Here is a 19,473-nt window from a genome sequence, read left to right as displayed (position 1 = left end):
AAATCCCTGTCCTTGTCCATTGTCAACTCAAAAGTTAATAACAGCGAAGCTGTAAAAGCATGTCACAGTAAAAAAAACCGATCCATCCTGCTCTCAAAGACAGACTGGAATAACCAACGCAGTCGTATTCCATATTTGTTGGTTAGCAGGAATATAGCGTAACATGGAGGTGAACGCAATGCTCTATTTTTTTTAAATATTAAGTGCAATTAAAATATTTTAACCCTAAAATCCACGAATAATTGTGATAAAAAATAACGAGTTCAGCATTGATCAAAATAATCGTGATTATCATTTTGGCCTTAATCGAGTAGCTCTACCTGATATCAACACACGTTTCTTCATTGGGAACCTTCGGGGAAAACTCTGCCAAAATGCAGCTTGTTTGTCATATCAGCTCTTCACAGGCCACAGAGACGTCGTGAGGTCTTGCATGTTTGACTTCCAGCAAGATTATTTATATACAGCATGCGAGAGTGTGCAAACTTTTGGAACTTAGGACCCTAGGAAAATAGGTACACTCCTAATCTCCCCACAGGCGACAAAGTGTCTGGTAGCTTTGTTGCATTACTTGTGATCTAGTTACAAGACTAATGAGATATAAGAGGGGAAAGAGGATTAGTCATTCAATTTGCCCATCCCTTTTTCCAGCACAAAGCAGTGATGTAACAGCAACAAACATTTCCAGACAGCACAGACAGAACATGGATGCTCATTTACTTTGTAGACCTCTCACAGCCAAGATGCTTGCAGGTTTACTCTTTCTTCTCCTCACAGGTAAGCTGGAACAATTAATGCATGTAGGTGAGAAAAGCTCTGAAATTTGGCTGTTATTATTTAATGACTATTTCCTCGTCATTCCATTTTCTTCTTAATTTAGTCAGTCAAAATTGTTTTATTTTTTTATATTATTAAAATATATCATGGTAAGAGTTGGGAGGCTGGGTTACACTCACTGATTTCTAACAAGTTTAAATTCCAAGGTTTTCAAAGTTGTGTCAGCATTTTGAAAAAGAAAAAAAAGGTGTGAATAGGGTCAGTTCAGAAACTTACAGAAATCTTGAAATTTGTGTTTTCAATACAATACAGATGAATGGAGTTTAGTTTGTATTGCAGCGTGAAAAATAATGTAAAAAAATATTAATATTAGCAATAACTCTTCCCAGAAACTGTTCGGTGTGGTCTGCAGATAATTCAGAGTAATGGGTATACTGCTCCTGAAAAGAGACAAAGTTGATTTTTTTAAAAAAAAAAATGCAATCTCAAGATAACAAAGCTTGTTTTCTCTTGACGTCTTGTTAATTTATGATGAGAAAACAACTTTGGCTTTTCTGTTTGTCAAGGTCAAGCTAAAAGTGAGCACATTTAATCATACTGCCTTGGAAAACATGAAATGTGAGTTTATCAAAATAATATTGAATCTAAAGAGCTTTATGCTCTTTTTCTGTCAGGGGGAATTACCTTCAGTTACTCGGATCAACCAGAGCTTCATGATGATCAACAAAAGTCCAATCAGACCCTTGAGGAAGGTATGTACAAAATAGAATCACTCCGAAAGGTCACAGCAACTGTATGTTTATGTTTACCAGTTTAAACTATGTATGTATAAGGATTACTGGATACAGTGCAGGAGGTGGGGCCCGGTTACTCATTGCCGTATAAAGACAAAAAATTTGGCTTCTCTGGTATAAAATATCACCAGAAGCTTCCATATTGTGAGGCGTTTATATTTTTCAAAGGAAAAAATGTTGGAAGATGAGATTAGATTTCAGGATTGGATCCTTAGAGAGCTTTTGCCCAAATTTAACAACACTTTAAAGCGCTACAGTTGAATCAGGGTAAGACCTGTATACTCTTTCCTGTCAGGTGGAAGTCCCTCCAATCACTCAGAACAGTTAGAGCTTCAACAGAACTTCAGTCAGAGCTCTGAGAAAGGTAGGTACAGCAAACAAACACCCTAAAGGGCACAGTAACTATATATGTGTATGAAAGAGGTGTTGGTTGACTGAATACCGAACGCATGACCTTGGTGATTTTGAATGAATGAACCCTAAAGCACTGGTCTAATGGATGCACAACTCCACAGCTTGTACCACGAAAACAGGAAATATGGCGACTGGTCAATGAATGAAATACACTCATTGACATGCCACTTATTTATTGTTAGTTGCTTAGAATATTACTCTTTGACTCAACCGAGGAGCTCTGTATATGAGTAGATAATGGGTGGTGTTGATGGGTCAGGCTGCCCATCAGCACTATACTGGGAGTGTTCGGATCCGGGTGTAACCCGGAGGCATGAAATTGAAAGTGCTCTGTACTTCATTAAGTATTGTTCTCAAGACCTCCTCCATGACAGTCTGAGATCCAAGGGTGGTGTGTCGAGCGGGTTTGATGGAGCAGATCTCATACTCCTAAGAACTCCCAAAGTGTAGTGGATGTGGGGGATTGAACTGGAAGTGGATTTGCTGACAGGCGAGTTGTGACTGTAGAGATGGTGGTGGGGTAATTAAAAGCTTCTTTGAGTTTGAATCTGTCACCTTTTAAGTTCACATCTTGGCAGGACAATGGTTCGAAGGGCTTTCCTCATCTTGCAATAAAGCAATGGAGTGCCATCAAGAATGATTTCATATACTGGCTGGCAGATCAAGGTGCACACCAGGAGTTGATATGCACTTAAATAGTATTGATGAGGTAAGGCCAGAAGCAGTCCATACTTTTGGAAAAGAATCGTGTTTGTCTTGTTCACCGAAGTCTCTCAGGTCCTGGATAGCCAAGCCAGCTGTCAAGTCCTGGATTATGAGTTTGGTGACGTGATGGTTGGGGTCAAGCACTAGTGATGCACCTGAAACTAAATACTTTATTCCAGAAAGCACAAATAATGCAATGAAGACAAATAATTCAAAACTAATTCAAACTTGTGTCTTGATGTTTTTACTGTAGACGGGGAGTCCTCTAAAAGTAGCTGTGGTTATCGAGATGTTTTAAAGTACTTGAACTTGACCAAAAATGAGCTGCAGACCATGACCCTGCCTGTTAGAAACTATAAGTCGTCCATGAAAATACAACTTGCTGTACTACTCAATGGCATTCTTGATGTGGTAAGTTGTTGCAATTATTATTTCCTCCGTCATGTCGGTGACATTGGTTCCTTTTTTGTGTTTGACTGTGATGTAACAGGATATCCAAAAAAACACGTTCTATCTGCTGGATAGTTATGCCATGGGCCAGTAGTTAGTGTTTAAATGTAGTTAGTGTTTAAATGTTGTTTTTTAGAGCACCACTATCTGGCCATTGATGAAGCACTACATGTTTGTCAAATTTTCACACATATTTTTTGCTCATAGAAAGAGAAGGACCAGAAATTTGTCTCGTACATCTCTACATTTATGGTGAGTTCTTGCTGAAGAAGAGAGCACTTTTATATTGAATTAATTCTTGTCTCCCTCTGTCGGAAATTGTTGGGAAATTTAAATTACTTTTATTTAAATGCATTTTTCCTTTTGCTTTTCCTTTGAAGTTTTGGAATGATGAATACATTCGTTGGGACCCTGACGACTTCTGTGGAATTGACACGATTTATATTTCTACTGAAGCATTGTGGAAGCCAGATCTAATTATTGAACAGATGTAAGTCTGAATGTATACATGCTCCCGCATCCAGTTATGCTGTAAAATTTAATAACATGTAAAATTCAGTTCAAAGTATACATTTACTTATTCTCATATAGGATAGAGAAAGGCGAAGCCCCTGGGAGTCCCTATCTTATGGTCACATATGAAGGCAGTGTCGTTTTTAAGAAGTGCATGGTGGTGGTCAGCACCTGCAGGATGCAAGTTTACAGATTTCCGTTTGATGTTCAGAGCTGCAACCTCACTTTCAAGTCTTCCATACACTTTGGTGAGATTACAACCTGTTGTGTTTAAAAGTTTTATAAGTTCTTGTTGTTACTGTTATTTTGTGTTCTCATGCCTAAGTCTGAATGCATGTGTATGCTTTAAAGACTGTTACAATTTATTGTCACCTGAACACATATGCCATATATATATTTTTTTTTACGTCACATTTTTATTTTTATCTTTTACTGCAGATGACGCACTACAGATTGAAGAGGTCCTCAACTCTTCAGTAACCTCAGAGTGGTCTCACGAGATGATTCAGACTCAGTCCGAGTGGGTGTTCATTGACATGATCGTCAGCAAGGAAACTGTCAATCAAAGCAGCGTCATTTACACTGTAAGTACTTCTGGATGCAGTCATTCAAAGGTGGAGAGTAAACTATTGTAAACTGTATTGTAAACGATTTTCCACTCGTGTTTCTTAGTCTTTGACAAATGGAAACATCAACCAGCTGACCAGTGTTGTCGTGGTAGTTGATGAGGTGGGTGTACCATCAGGTATATAGTTAGGTTACCCATCAGGAAGTGGGTTATCTCTCTGACTTATTCCTATTCCTTTTTGGATGATAGATGGGTAAATTTAAACAGTCAGATATCTTCCAGTACACCACTGCATCTAACACTTGAACATCTGATTTGCAGATCATCATGAAGAGGCGGTCTCTTCTTTACGTGGTTAACTTCCTGCTGCCCATTCTGTTCTTCATGTGTCTGGACTTGGCCGCCTTCCTGATTTCGGACAATGGGGGCGAGAAGCTCAGCTTCAAGGTCACTGTGCTGCTGGCCGTCACTGTTATGCAGCTTATTCTCAACGACATCCTGCCTTCCTCTTCAAACAAGATTCCACTGATAGGTATAACTGCACTTCATATGTGCCATAATATCCCACACTGACCCAGTGCCTGGTTATTTGTCCAAATTAACGATGCTGCCTGCCCCATGCAGCGGTCTACTGCATCGGGATGTTTACTTTAATGATGCTGAGCTTAATGGAGACGATTGTGGTGATGCATCTGGTGGAAAAAGACTCTGCATCCCAAGAAAACGAGGCAGATAAAGACCAAAGCGTGTTTGAGGACTATGGAGACCAACAGAACAAAGTCTGTTGTAGAGGTGAGATTCACAACAACAGATGGGGTATATACAAAATTTTCACTTGTGTGATTTTGAATTTGTACTCACAATGCTGTGTGTAATGCATCTTTTCAGAGGTCAAGAAATTACACTGTATGAGTATCTGCGATGTGTCTCCTGGTGAAACTCCATCTGAGCGGCCATCAGTGACCGAACACGTGAGAACTAAATTGCACTTAAAAACATAAATATGTGTGTGTGTGTGTGTGTGTGTGTGTGTGTGTGTGTGAGTGAGTGAGTGTTTGCATTTACAACAACCAGAAACATATGAACAGCTGGTTAGGCAAAAACACACAAATTAATTTTTTTATTGAATGCCTCTATATACAATTGTATTGAAAACTTTACTCACTATTCAAGTATTAATGTAGTTCAACTACCAGTAATTTACTTCAAAATGTAGTTAAACTGTTAGTATATTTATGCGTAAAATACACTATTCCTAACTTCAAAGCAGGCAAAGCGTTACTGATAAGAAATATCTGTTTGATTTTTTTTCTCTGAAAAGTCATAGGACACTAAAACACAATACATAATAATATATATAATACACAATAATAGCCAAACTTGAAAAAGCTCTTCATGTAGTGTCAGTGCAAAAACCATTCACTGCCCTCATAGAATAGAGAGCTCTGACCGGAAAGAGTGATCAGCTAATTATTCACTCTAATTTAATCGAGAAGTTTCCTTCTGCGATAATGGCCAGTTTCCACCCATCAGTTTGAGATTTGTGCAGTTAATGGTCCAATGAATTGCTTTATAAATCTGATATGTTTATAAGCTCTAAGTCATTCTGGTTCGTTTTCTGCCCCGTATCTCACTGAAGATGCTGGTCAGAAACCTATTTATTGAGAACAATAAAGTAAGCGCTAATTTAGATTTCTAAGTAAATAAGCAAATGTTATTATTTGATCATATATGGCATTTTATTGATAAGCTGTAATCATGATATAGATAATATGGTGCCCTCCAAGTTTGTGTCTTATGTGATTATGATGAAAGACGCTGGACGTAAAAATCTCTGCTATTGCTAATTACTTGTTTTGGGGCAAAGTTTGAAGAAATCTGCATGGCTAGATTACAGTTGATACAAATATCTGAATATCAGATGTAGAAGCTGTATTCATATAATCATTTTATTTAACTAAAGTTTATGCAACTAATTTTTCAGGTTAGCAGCAACCGACTGACAGAGTGCCATGACTCGGAAAAACTCTCAGATGAGCTGAATGACGCGGTGAAAACTATGACTCTGGTCCTAAACAACAGTACGGAACACAGGAAGCCCGGCTACTGGACCAGAATGACCAAAAAAATCAACAAAGCTTTCTTCATTTTCTATATTATAGCTGCAAGTGTGTTTTTATTACATATTTTTATCATGTGGAGCACTGGAGAAGATAAAAACCCTGATATTTCTGAAGACTAACAATTCATTCTGCAGGTAGAGAAGCTACAGAGTGTCCAAATTTGGTGTCACTAACTTGAGTCATTGACCAGACACTTTATTCTTCCTCCCTGGCCTACATCTAAACCTAACAAGTGGTTTGATTTGTACATCATGTTTGCTGCTTTAGAGCTGATGGTCAAAGGTGTACTTGGCTGTTCAGGTAGTATTTAATCCTTCAGTGGTATTGATAATACACACATCTGCTGTTTGCATGTTACGCACAGTGGTTCACATCAAACGCACACGTTGTCTTGTAGTAGTCTGGTAAACTAAAATGCAATCAAGAGTTAGACTAATGTCTATGTTATGTAATGAGTCCAATCCTCAATACAAATTTTAGAAAAGAATTATGCATGCAGATGTTAACAAATTGCATGCAATCCTATACCGTCCCCGTAATTCCCCTGAAATATATAACATTATGTTAAGAAAAAATTGAATAGAAAATATTTTACTAGGAAACATGCAGTTAAGTGCAAGCAGATTCATAACATACAGGATCTCACAATTATTTTGTTTCAACAGAAATCTTATTGTAGCTCTTTGACATTGCCAGCACAACATGGCTTTTTATGTAATGAGTCAAAAGTGCAAATATTTTTAAAAATATATATATATATGCATGCAGATGTTAACAAATTGCTCGTATAGAATATTTAAAAAATCCCTTAAATATAAAATCCTCAATACAAATTTTAGAAAAGAATTATGCATGTAGATGTTAACAAATTGCATGTCGCTCTATACCTTTAGAATGTTGTCATTTGGGCAGTCCTCCTAATTCCCCTAAAATATATAACATTATGTAAAGAAAATATATATATATATATATATATATATATATATATATATATTTCACCAGGAAACATGCAGTTAAGTGCAAGCAAATTCATAGCATACAGGTTATCACAACTATTTTGTTTCAACAGGATTCTTGTCTTAGCGTTATTAACTGACATTTCCAGCACAACATGGCAATCACTGCAGCAGAGGTCTAGGTATCCTGACTGTCAGTCTCAAGCCAAAATATTCAAAGCAATACAGTCCTATATGGCACCTTGAATGGTTCCATGTAGCAATATATGATAAAGGTGCTCTATATGTATAAGGTTCCTCAATCATCATGAGCCAAAGAGACACTTTTTTGTACTATTTAGCGCTATTTTTGCCCCACAAACATTTCCTTTTGTCGACAGTTTGGAGAAGTGTGGACTCAAGTCACATCACTTGGACTCAAATTTAGCTCATGTCACAAATTTGATGACAAAATCAGAAAGTATTGCAACTTAACTTGGACTGGAACACCTGTGACTCGTGACTTAATTATAACTTGAGCCTTTTGACTTGTAAACACTTTATTTCTTCCCCCCAAGACAACTTGGGAAGAGACGTTTATGACTTTTTTCCAATATGAGATAAGGGGTAATACAACAAGACAGGACAGAAAAATGCAAAAAGTATGTTGTTTTTAATATTTGTCTGTTACTAAAGTACATTCTCACAGCTAGGTTTTTTTTATGATTAAGTTCAGTCGTACTTTTTTTAACAATGAAATACAATTTTAAAAAGCATTTGGGGGTTTAGTAAATAAAACATATTAGTTATCTTTCTAAAATGGCATAACAAATAATAAAGATTTCATTATGACTTTAGGACTAGAAAGTAAAAAGTGTAGTACTTGACACTTGACTCTGGACTTGAGTGAAAGTCCTGAGACTCGTGACTTGGTCCCACCTCTTCCAGTCTGTAACACAGGCTTTCTGTTAAAGATTTGTAGGAATTTGAGTGCTTTTACTGCATTGGCTCCTCTGGAGCCACAGAAGTCATTCAACAACAAAGTCAGCCACTTCCCCTTATAGAGATAAGTCAGCTTTGACGTGTGAAACTATTCCAGTGTCCCAGATATTCTTTGAAAATCATCTTTAACACATGAGTTCACTGTAATGATGTGTTACTGTGATCCTCTTTCACATCTATACTCTGCTTTATGTATACACTGTCCTGAAATCTGCTCTCTATTCTGAGGATATTAATCAGACAGTTTGAAAAGTAGAAATAAACAATGAAAACAAAACCTATTCTCTCTTAAATTATTTTAATGTGTGGCATTAGAGTTACCAAAGCAGCAACCTTCAGAAAGTTAAGACCAAAACAGATTCTTCTTTTCTTGGCTTGGTGACATAGCAAGGTCACATGTCACTGTGACAGTAGTGCCCTATCACGTTTCAAGCAAGGTCTAATTCATTAAAAGTTACAAAAAAGCAAAAGAAAACAGAAAACAACACATTCAACATGCTATGCTTTCCAATGCCTCATCCATTAATTGCATATTTCACCATGAAAACCATTAGAATATAATCAAAGTGCATACGTATATGCAGTGCAAATATAACAGAAGTTAAGATAAAAATCCAGTCCGTGGGTGCAGGCAGTTCCTGGCAGCTTTGTTGCATTATATGCAGCTTCATTACTAGAATAATGACGTGAGTAAGAAAGGGCTGGTCATTAAAGGAGCCCATCCCTCTTCCAAGACAAAGCAATGACATAACAGTAAGAAACGTTTCCAGATGAAGCAGAGATAACATGGATGCTGAATAACGTTGTAAACCTCTCAAGATGCTTACAGATTTGCTCTGTCTGCTCCTCCTCGCAGGTAAGCTGGAACAAGTCTGTGTGGTGCATGCAGGTGAGAAAAGCTCTATGGTTTGGTTGTTATTATTTATCAATTATTATTTTCCTGATCATTCTTTTCTACTTTTTTAATGGAGTTTATCAAAATTGTTATATTTTTTACTGTGTCGTGATATATCTTTGTAAGAGCCAGGAAATGTTTGCTGATCCTTTGTTCTGTTACTGACAAAGCCCAGTATCCACCACAAGCTTTCAAAAATAACATTGAAAACCTTAAATTTCAAGGTTTTCAGAGTTAAAAAAACCAAAAAAAAAAACGTGTATGAAAAGTAATGTGTTCATATACTTACAAAAACCTTGAAATTTGTATTTCTGCCCCAATACAATGGGGGTTAATGGAGTTTTGTAATACTCACAGCATTAAAAATAAAACAAAAAAATATCAAAATCATGCAAATTTGCAAAATTGCAAATCATTAAATTACAACTACCTGTCCTGAAACCAAAAAATGTTGTCAACACTTTATAATGCAGTGTAGGAAACCAGGAAATGTATGTGCATGGAAATAATATTGAATCTAAAGAGCTCTGTACTCTTTTCTGTCAGCTGGAATTATCTCCAGTTACTCAACGCAACCAGCACTTCCTGATGATCAACAGAAGTCCAATCAGAGCTTTGAGGAAGGTATGTACAGGAAACAAGTACTTTGACTTAGTGCACAGCCACTTTACAGCATGTGTTAATATTTGTTCCTATAACCTTTACTATGGAATCTAAAAAATAGTTAAAAACATGGGTGTTCGACTTCCTGTGTGTAAAATCTCCTGGATTTTCCACATCATGTCTGTAATGTGACTTCCTCCACCCAAGCAGCTAATTGCAGATTAAGCCCTCCACTAACTTGAATTGGATAAAAAGATTTAATCTTGCAGCTCTCTTAGACTTTCAAAATGTTATTGGACCGAATGGAGTCCAGCTAGTGATACGGATCATTTATTGTAATGCTCAAAAACATATTCACTGATTTTCAGATTTCACCCCCACAATGTAAGTCTACGGGGAAGAAGTGAGCGCCATGGCATCACATGACGCAGTAATGACAGTTTGGCAATGATATCAGACTGGCTTTAAAGCCAGCACTTCTCCTGGGGGATTGCTTAAAAATGCTGATTCACTAAATTTGATTTAATGGTCCTGTTTTCAAAGGGAGAAAAATATGTTAAAAAATAAGATAATTAAGATTTCAAAATTGGGTTCTTGGCTTTAACCAGCAGTTTTACAACATTTTAAACTGCTGCAGTTGAATTGCGGTGTGACCTGTTTACTCTTTTCTGTCAGCTGGAAGTCCCTCCAATTACTCACAACTAGAGCTTCAGCAGAACTTCAGTCAGAGCTCTGAGGAAGGTATGTACAGGAAATACTCCAAAAATGCAGAGTAATTTGATGTGTGTATAAATGAGATGCTGGTTTACTGAATTCCAAACATGTAAGGTCAGCGATGATGAACCCTTTGGCCCCTAACCCCTTTTGTGCTGGTTTTATGGACGTACAGTCTCCACAGGTTGTCTGTTAAGTACAGGAAAGAGGGTCATTGGTCGGTGAATCTAGGACACAGACACTCGTTGACATGCCACAGCAACTCCTTGATTTTGTAGTTGTAGGCATCTGCTCTTACATGGTCCTTGGAAAGGCGTTTTTTCAGTCCCACGCATGTAACCCAGCACTGACTCCTTCGGTGAATGCCATCCATCTACCAGAGTTTAGTCACTGAGGAGTCCAGAAGATGGAGTCAGGATCTGAGGGGGGTTGGATTAGTGCTTTGGCAGGGCCTTGATGCATTCAACCAAGATGTTACCAACAGGGTCACTGCAAATCCAGCTTGAAGGACCATATAAATGAGGTGTTGATTGACAGAACATCAAACATATGACTTCAGTGATGATGAATGCAAAACTCTTAACAGAGAAGGTGTCTTTTTGTCTTTGCTGTAGATGGAGAGTCCTCCACCAGTAACTGTAGTTATCTGGATCTTTTAAAGCACTTGGACTTGAAGAAAGATGGGCTGCGCACCATGACCCGGCCTGTTAAAAACCACAAAAAACCCCTGCAAGCAGAACTGTCTGCAGTACTCTATGGCATTATAGATGTGGTAAGTGGGTGCTCAAAATTACAATTACAGTTAGTGTTTCTTCTGTCATGTGGGTTATTTTGGCTCCATTACTGTTTTAGTAGCTTAACAGGATATCTATAATATCTGTAATATCACACTCTATCTGCCCGGTAATTAGGCCATGGGCTAAAGAGCTGGTGTTTAATTTTGGGGGTTTATAGCACCACCATGCGGCAAGTTATAATTTTGCTTTACATTAAAGCTGTTTCTCGTCAGTGCGGTGGAAAATTACTTTGCAGAAATACAGAAAATTAACATTAAAAAAACAGCATTTTGTCCCATCCCTAATATTAGCTTTAGTGCTGTTTATTTCCTCGTAGAACTGACGCTGGTGAGACTGTTCAACACTGTCACATGAACTCTCTTTGCAAACTTGTTGCAGCTTGAATGAATGCAGAATTTGAAGAGCTTTATGACAGATGCCAGATGTCTTGCTACAAAGATTTTCACACATATTTCTTTGCTCACAGAGAGAGAAGCAACAGGAATTTGTTTCATACATCTGTGTTTTAGTGGTGAGTTATCTCTGAGTGAAAAAGCACTTTTTGATCAATTAATTCCAACCTGTCACTCTGTCTGTTGATAAATGCATTTTTTACTTTGTTTTTTCGTTATAGAGTTGGAGGGATGAATACATTTATTGGGATCCTGACGACTTCTGTGGAATTGAGATGATTTATATTCCTACTGAAGTATTGTGGACGCCAGATCCAATCATTCAGGAGATGTAAGTTTGAATGTTTGCTCTCACATCCACATGAACTCACCACAGTGCGACAGTATTTTACTGAGCACAGTGTATTCAGAAAGTATTCAGACCGCCTTCACTTTTTCTTATGCTATCATTGTTTGCAAATATTTCCCTAGTAATTAGTCTTCAGTCACCCTAAAATGAAAAAGTGAAAACAGTATTTTAGAATTTTTTTTCTAACTTATTAAAAGAAAAAACAAAAATATCCCATTGATAGAAGTATTCAGACCTATTTTCTTACATTTGATCATCTTTGAGATGTTTCTACACCGTCACTGGAGTGAACTTGTCAGTTTAACTGAGTGGACATGACTGGAAGGAGCGCAACGATATTAACTCTGTGATCGGCAGATAGACGCACCTTATTGTCAGTTTAGCAAATTTACTTTAAACTAAAATAAAAAACATGAATACACATCAGCAGGTGCTAGGCTACAGCTGCTCATCTCCACTAAAGCCAAACAGCATTAGAGAAGCACTGTTTTGTAACACAAATTGCTTCATTCGGTGTTTTTTTACTGGGTTTAATCACCTGGTCTATTTGTTTTGGAGAGGACGAGACCTCTGTGGATAATTTGGCTCCGGTTAAAAAAACTCCTGAATATTTGGATCAGAAATAAAGTGAGCACAAATAAGCAGGAGCTGGGCAAGCGACCCATCTGCGACATGCTGAATAGCATAGGAGAATCACATATTCATATCATGACACTGCTTTATTCAGTGTTTAAATGACCTGGTATGTTTTTTTATTTTGTTTTTTAAAGAAAAAGACCTCTTATTAATAATTGATAGTTGGGCTCCTGTTGAAAACCTCCTGAACAACGAACAGTGAAGGGATTCAAACCGGACGAAGTTTCAGTCCGCAGTCATCACCACTAGATGCCATTAAATACCCCTAAATCGTGCACACTGTGTTTCAAATATAATGTAACAATTAAATCCCTGACTTAATATGAACAGACCAAACTTCTGAATTTTGGACTCAGCTGAGAGATTATGGTTTAATCATAAGACATACGTGTGTTTGCTCTCATATAGGACAAAGAAGGACGAGGGCCCTCTGGGTCCTTATCTTGGCGTTTGGAATCAGGGTTCTGTCATATTTAAAAAGTACATGGTGGTGGTCAGCACATGCAAGTTTCAACTTTATAAATTTCCCTTTGATGTTCAGAGCTGCAACCTCACTTTCAAGTCTGCCATACACTTAGGTGAGATTGTAACCTGTTGTTATTTGTTCTTATGTCTTTTTGAGTTGCAAATGCATCTGCATGTTTCAGTGATCTTTGCAGTTTCTTGTCACCTGAACTCATTTAAGAAGGAAATCTTTCAGTTTTATTTTTATCTCCCACCTCAGACACATCGATACAGTTTGACATCATGTTCAACTCTTCAGACACCACAGCGTGGTCCGTCAAGTTCATTCAGACCCAGTCAGAGTGGCTGTTCATCAGCATGACCGTCAGCAACAAAACCTTCCAGTACCAAAGCAACATCATTTACACTGTAAGTATTTCAGGAAACAGTCACACAGGTAGAAAGTACATGTTCTGTTTTCCACCTCTGTGTGTCACGAGTTCTTTTCATTTCAGAGAAACGTACTGTTCTCTCACTCCACAAATGATTTCAGACAGCAATAATTTATAGATAAAACATTCAGTGATTCAACATGAGGGGCCGTATTTCCATGTGTGTTGTCTGAAGTGATGCGCAGAGAGGAGAAACCTGATCTTTGTGAACTCAACTTTTTTGCAGTGAGGCTCATTTTCCCGATGTCGGTGAAACCTCATTTCTACCCTTCCTTTGTCATTATTACTTTACCCAAGTAAATGATTTCAGTCTTATTACACCACATTAGACACAGGCAGATTGGGAAATAATACTTTTTTTATTTTTATTTTTTGGACTGCACACCTGCAATACCCGTGTGTGCTTCAGTTTAGCCTGTGATCAGTGGTGTAGTGCTAATTGATAAGGAGGGTGTCTCATCAGGAAGTGAGTATGCTCCTCTATATTCCTATGGCTTTTTGGCTGGTAGGTGGCTAAAAAGTAAAGAGCCACATACCTGCGTGAACCTTTCAATGCATCACTGCATCTGACCCTTAAACACCATTTCACAGATCACCATGAAGAGGCGGTCTAATCTCTACATTGCCAACTTCATACTGCCCATCCTGTTCTTCATGTGTCTGGACTTGGCCTCCTTCATGATTGCGGACACTGGGGGCGAGAAGCTCAGCTTCAAGGTCACTGTGCTGCTGGCCGTCACTGTGATGCAGCTTATTCTCAATGATATTCTGCCTTCCTCTTCAGACAGGATTCCACTTATAGGTAAAGAAGCTCATTACTTCATGGGAATGTCCTTCACATGAGTACAAACATCATATACTGACTCAATACCGGGTTATTTGTTGATATTAACGATGCTGCTTGCTCCATGTAGCGGTCTACTGCATTGGGATGTTCGGTCTAATGATGCTGAGCCTCCTGGAGACGATTGTGGTGATGCATCTGATGGAAAAAGACTCTGCCCCCCAAGACAATGAGGCAGATGAAGACCACAGCCTGAGTGAGGACTGTGGAGAAAAACGGAGCAAAGTCAGCTTCCACAGCTGTTTTAGAGGGAAAATGTCGTCTGATCGGCTGCAAGTGGCCAAAGAGGTTAGAATTAATTTGCTCAGTTTTAAGCTGGTAAGCTCTCAGTTAAGTACATGAAAAAAGTATAGTATTATAATACATTTTAAGTTTGTTTGTTCCGTGATTATAATGGATAATGTTGTACGTTAACTTGTCAGGTATTGGGGCAAAATTTAAAGAAATCTGCTTTGGTAGATTTGAGTTGATTCAAAAATGTGAATGGCAAATGCAGCAGCAGCATTAGCATAATCAAGTTATTTAACTCCAGTTTATTAACTACTTACCAATTTTTCAGGGTACCAGCAGCCAACTGACAGAGGAGTGCAATGACTCTGAAAAGCTCTCAGATGAGTTGAGTGAGGCGGTGAAAACTCTGACTCTGGTCCACCTCCCTCAACTCTCAGATGAGCTGAGGGAGGTGACTCTGCTCCTCAGCAGCAGGAAGAAACACAGGAAGCCCGGCTACTGGACCAGAATGACCAAAAAAATCAACAAGGTTTTCTTTACTTTCTATATCATAGTTGCAAGTGTGTTTTTATTCCATATGTTTATCATGTGGAGCACTGAAGAAGATAATAACGCTGATATTTCTGAAGACTAACAATTCATTCTACAGGTAGAGAAGCTACAGAGTGTCCAAATTTGGTGTCACTAACTTGAGTCATTGACCAGACACTTTATTCTTCCTCCCTGGCCTACATCTAAACCTAACAAGTGGTTTGATTTGTACATCATGTTTGCTGCTTTAGAGCTGATGGTCAAAGGTGTACTTGGCTGTTCAGGTAGTATTTAATCCTTCAGTGATATTGCTAATACACACATCTGCTGTTTGCATGTTACGCACAGTGGTTCACATCAAACGCACACGTTGTCTTGTAGTAGTCTGGTAAACTAAAATGCAATCAAGAGTTAGACTAATGTCTATGTTATGTAATGAGTCCAATCCTCAATACAAATTTTAGAAAAGAATTATGCATGCAGATGTTAACAAATTGCATGCAATCCTATACCGTCCCCCTAATTCCCCTGAAATATATAACATTATGTTAAGAAAAAATTGAATAGAAAATATTTTACTAGGAAACATGCAGTTAAGTGCAAGCAGATTCATAACATACAGGATCTCACAGATATTGTGTTTCAACAGAAATCTTATCGTAGCTCTTTGACATTGCCAGCACAACATAGCTTTTTATGTAATGAGTCAAAAGTACAAATATTTAAAAAAAAAAAATGATGCATGCAGATGTTAACAAATTGCTCGTATAGAATATTTTAAAAATCCCTTAAATATAAAATATTTTAAGTATTAATTATACAGTTAAATGCAAGCAAATTCAAAGCATACAGGTTCTCACAACTGTTTAGTTCAAACAGGAATCTTATCTCTTTTAAATGACATTGTCTCAAAATAATCACTGCAGCAGTGGACAATGACTTGGTCCCGTCTCTGCCAGTTTGTAACAAATGGTTTTTGTTAAATTTTGTAGTAATTTGAGTAATTTTTTCTGACTCGGCTGCTCTCGAGCCGCAGCCGTTATTCTTTATTTAACTGCGCAGCAGAATTAAAAGAAACTTAATTTAAAAAAACTGGACAGGTGTCCCTTAACACTTCAACAACATCTTTATTGTTCTGCAGCCTTAAATGTGTTCTTCTTACTGAGTTCACTGTAATCGTGTGTTTCTGTGGTGTTCTTTCACATCTCAACTCTGCTGTGTGTATACAGTGTCCTGGGATTAGCTCTCTGTACTGGCTCTGAAGAGATGAATCAGACTGTTTAAGAAGTAGAAATAAACAATGAAAGCAAAACCTTTTCCCTCTGTTTATTTAATGTGTGACAGTGGACAGTGACAGCAAACCAAAACAGAGTTACCGTGGCAACCTTCAGAGCTGAAAAATAAAGCCAACGAGGAAGTTTCAAAAACTGCAGTTCCTCAAATTACAAATGCCCATCATTATTGCAGAAATTAAGATGTTTACACCCTCCAGCTGTAAATGTCTGACTAAAGGGATTTATTTTAAATAACTTGCATTTACATTTTATTAAGGTGCAGATTTATTTCTGCTGGCAGGGATGCTTGAGTAACAGGCAGTGTGTCAGACGCTCGCTGCTTTACAGCTCCAGCCTTTTATCCAGAAATGGTCACTTCTGGCTCCGAGAAAACAAGATGATGACAAACTGAAGTTAAATTAAAGCACCTTGTGGGGCAGCATTACTGAAAAAAGAAAAATTATAGCCAATCATTGAAATCTGTCACATAAAATACACTAAATTATCAATTTGAAACCGTGATTAATAATTAAACTAATAATTATAATCAAATTGTCCATATTTATAGTAAATACTAAATGATTTGGAGATCTTGACACGTTAGTTGGTGATTTATTCACTTTCATGCTATATTAAAGGGGAAGCAATTCCTAATGCAAATGTATTCATAAAGAAAAAAAGCAAAATAAACACAGAATTCCTAACTATTCAGTATTAATAAAAAAAAGTGTGAGTGTGTATATGTGTCAGTGTGTGTCGGTGTGAGTGCAAATTGTCTAACAACATGGCTACGAATGGCCACTGAGGTCGGGGATGTTTTGCCTCACCATGTGTGGTCGCTCAAAAAGAGAAAGGCGCGGGAACTTAAACTTCTCTCTCTGTTTGCAGTTGTGTTGAAAGTCAAATTATATGAGTATATGTATGCGATTTATAGTGTTAAAAGCTGCTCAGGTTAGTAAAAGGGATCTTTAGTTGCATACACAGCTCTATATATCATAAGACAGCTAACATCAGCTTAGCCAGCTGACCAATAACCTTAATACAAATCGATCACAAAAGTCGATCATTGAAAAGTATTAAATGAAAACATGTCAGACATGACAAAAGACAGAGTTAAACAGTCTTGCTTAGCCTGCACTGTTGCTCTGTTGTTAAACCCAGTTGTTACTTTACCAGTGAATGGATTGAGGGAAGAGTTGCTTTGTGAAGAAGAAAAGGGGTCCCAGTGCAGTCTTTGCTTTCCTTAGTTTCCTTTTTTTCACTTGGAAAGTAAGCTTTCAAACCTTGTGTTTGCTAAAAGCGCTGACTGGGTTTTTGTGCCTTCTGGGAGCAGGTCACATGGAAGAGCTTTCTGCTGTGAGCTTAAAGGTGTGAAAGCGGGGGAGGGCGTAGCAGGTCCTCCACAACCCCGACCTTCCTCACATGGGGTCTAGGAGTGAGTGGGTAAAGGACAATAAAGGTTCTTCTTTTCTTGGCTTGGTTACATAGGCGGGTCACATATCCCCGTGACAGCGGTGCCTTATCACGTTTGAAGCCGGGTCCACGGGCAGGATTTGACACTGAGCTGTAAACACACGGCATCATGGAAAGTTGAGTGCAAATTGTATTTCTTTCGTTGTGTAGAAAAAGGACGATGCAGTTTTAGCCACCATATTCTAAGAGAGCTGAACTTAAGGGAGATATTTTACACGTTCAGTTTCAGTCCATACAAAATAACAAATCATATGTGAAGTTCACAGGTCCCAGTGCTATGTCTTTCATTTCATATAGTCGATGGGAATTATGGGCCAGAGAACCAAAACTCAGAGCTGAGGGGAGCTGCAAAACACAGTGATGATTCCTCATCACTAGAAGCGTTCACTTTACATAAGTAGTCTTAAGATTCAGTATAATCAATTATTAACAATTAACAAGAAATGAATACAGCATAACAGCACTGATTAGAGACGATATTGATCCTCTGCAGATGATCGAGAATGCTCTCATCTCTTTTGTGGTTTCAGAGTGATGAACTGCACAAATGGAGAGCTTTCAGACTGGTTCTCCTCAAAGTTGTTGATGGTGATGCACTTGGTTTTACAAGCTTTAGAGAGGAATTCATACTCTGCCTTACTGTAATTCCTCCACACACACAACCAGTTTTTGCATAAAGTAGACATGATTGTTAGATTGTCTGATTCACTAAAAGATACAAAAAATAGCAGAGCAAAAGATAACAGAAAACAAAGTGTCCACCATGCTTTGTTTCCCAGTGCTTCGTTCATTTAGATATCACATTTCACCCTGACAATCAAGAGAATATAAACATATATACAGTGCAAATATAAGATACTAATCCAATCTGAGGGTGTTGGCAGTTCCTGGCAGCTTCGTTGCATTAGATGTGGTTCTGTTACTAGAATAATAAGATATAAGATGGGCTGGTCATTACATTTGCCCATCCCTCTGCCGGTACAAGTCATTGATATAACAGCAACAAACATTTTCAGACAAAGAGAGAACATGGATGATCACTAACTTTGCAGACCGCTCAATCAATCATGACGCTTACATGTCTCCTCTTTCTGCTCTTCCTCACAGGTGAGCTGGATCAATTCTGTATGGCGCATACAGGTGAGAAAATTTTGGCTATTATTATTTACTCATGATTATTTCCTGAGCGTTTTTGTGGTACATTGTTGATTTAATTAATCAGAACTGTTTTATTTTAACAGTGTCACAACATGACACGGTAAGAACCAGGTAAAGGTGGACTGATCCTCTGATTTGCTGTCACATTGCAGCACACTTAGTGTAAAGTGTTGCGTTAGCACACTTTAATTCCAGGGTTTTCTCAGTTGTGCCAAAATTACATTTGTTAAAAAAATGTATTAAAGTGTATTAATACTAATTGCTCAGTTAACGTACTTACAAAAATATTAAAATCTCTATTTCCACTCTCATACAACTGAGAATGGAGTTTTATGTGTAATACTTACAGCATGAAAATAAAACAAATATTTTACACAGTAGCAACTATGAATATCACTT

General features: G+C 37.8%; 2 protein-coding genes across 4 annotated transcripts; both read left to right on the top strand.

Moving 5' to 3' along the window:
* Positions 1-593: 593 nt before the first annotated feature.
* Positions 594-6,479, top strand: LOC121959026 (5-hydroxytryptamine receptor 3A-like). Of its 2 annotated transcripts, XM_088070161.1 has the most exons (13): positions 594-777; positions 1,452-1,529; positions 1,867-1,935; positions 2,944-3,101; positions 3,348-3,392; positions 3,521-3,630; positions 3,732-3,901; positions 4,092-4,237; positions 4,326-4,382; positions 4,543-4,753; positions 4,846-5,013; positions 5,110-5,192; positions 6,206-6,479. In XM_088070161.1, the coding sequence occupies exons 1-13, from the start codon at positions 594-596 to the stop codon at positions 6,461-6,463; spliced, it is 1,737 nt and encodes a 578-aa protein (XP_087926287.1). In that variant the 3' UTR covers positions 6,464-6,479. The 2 variants fall into 2 exon arrangements, with proteins under 2 accessions (XP_087926287.1, XP_042364141.2); XM_042508207.2 differs by lacking the exons at positions 594-777; positions 4,326-4,382 and having other exon boundaries at positions 1,410-1,529; positions 6,206-6,463.
* Positions 6,480-9,039: 2,560 nt separating this feature from the next.
* LOC121959022 (5-hydroxytryptamine receptor 3A-like) lies at positions 9,040-16,475 on the top strand. 2 transcript variants are annotated; one of them, XM_042508204.2, is made up of 11 exons: positions 9,040-9,170; positions 9,723-9,800; positions 10,455-10,520; positions 11,108-11,265; positions 11,757-11,801; positions 11,904-12,013; positions 13,076-13,245; positions 13,392-13,540; positions 14,155-14,365; positions 14,478-14,695; positions 14,967-16,475. In XM_042508204.2, the coding sequence occupies exons 1-11, from the start codon at positions 9,101-9,103 to the stop codon at positions 15,270-15,272; spliced, it is 1,581 nt and encodes a 526-aa protein (XP_042364138.2). In that variant the 5' UTR covers positions 9,040-9,100; the 3' UTR covers positions 15,273-16,475. The 2 variants fall into 2 exon arrangements, with proteins under 2 accessions (XP_042364138.2, XP_087926288.1); XM_088070162.1 differs by lacking the exon at positions 9,040-9,170 and having other exon boundaries at positions 9,741-9,800; positions 11,155-11,265.
* Positions 16,476-19,473: the final 2,998 nt, after the last annotated feature.

Source organism: Plectropomus leopardus, chromosome 19 (assembly GCF_026936395.1).
Source record: "Plectropomus leopardus strain MGB_pleo_1.0 chromosome 19, ASM2693639v1, whole genome shotgun sequence".
In the NCBI taxonomy this organism is placed as follows: Eukaryota; Metazoa; Chordata; class Actinopteri; order Perciformes; family Serranidae; genus Plectropomus; species Plectropomus leopardus.
This window is presented reverse-complemented; position numbering and strand designations above follow the sequence as displayed.

Excerpts from the sequence above, each read along its gene's own strand:
- LOC121959026 (XM_088070161.1), top strand. The coding sequence starts at position 594 with ATGAGATATAAGAGGGGAAAGAGGATTAGTCATTCAATTTGCCCATCC. Across the intron at positions 4,238-4,325 it reads AAAGCAGCGTCATTTACACT|TCTTTGACAAATGGAAACAT; the intron begins GTAAGTACTTCT and ends CGTGTTTCTTAG. Across the intron at positions 4,383-4,542 it reads TTGTCGTGGTAGTTGATGAG|ATCATCATGAAGAGGCGGTC; the intron begins GTGGGTGTACCA and ends TCTGATTTGCAG.
- LOC121959022 (XM_042508204.2), top strand. The coding sequence starts at position 9,101 with ATGCTTACAGATTTGCTCTGTCTGCTCCTCCTCGCAGGTAAGCTGGAA. Across the intron at positions 11,266-11,756 it reads TCTATGGCATTATAGATGTG|AGAGAGAAGCAACAGGAATT; the intron begins GTAAGTGGGTGC and ends CTTTGCTCACAG. Across the intron at positions 11,802-11,903 it reads CATACATCTGTGTTTTAGTG|AGTTGGAGGGATGAATACAT; the intron begins GTGAGTTATCTC and ends TTTTCGTTATAG.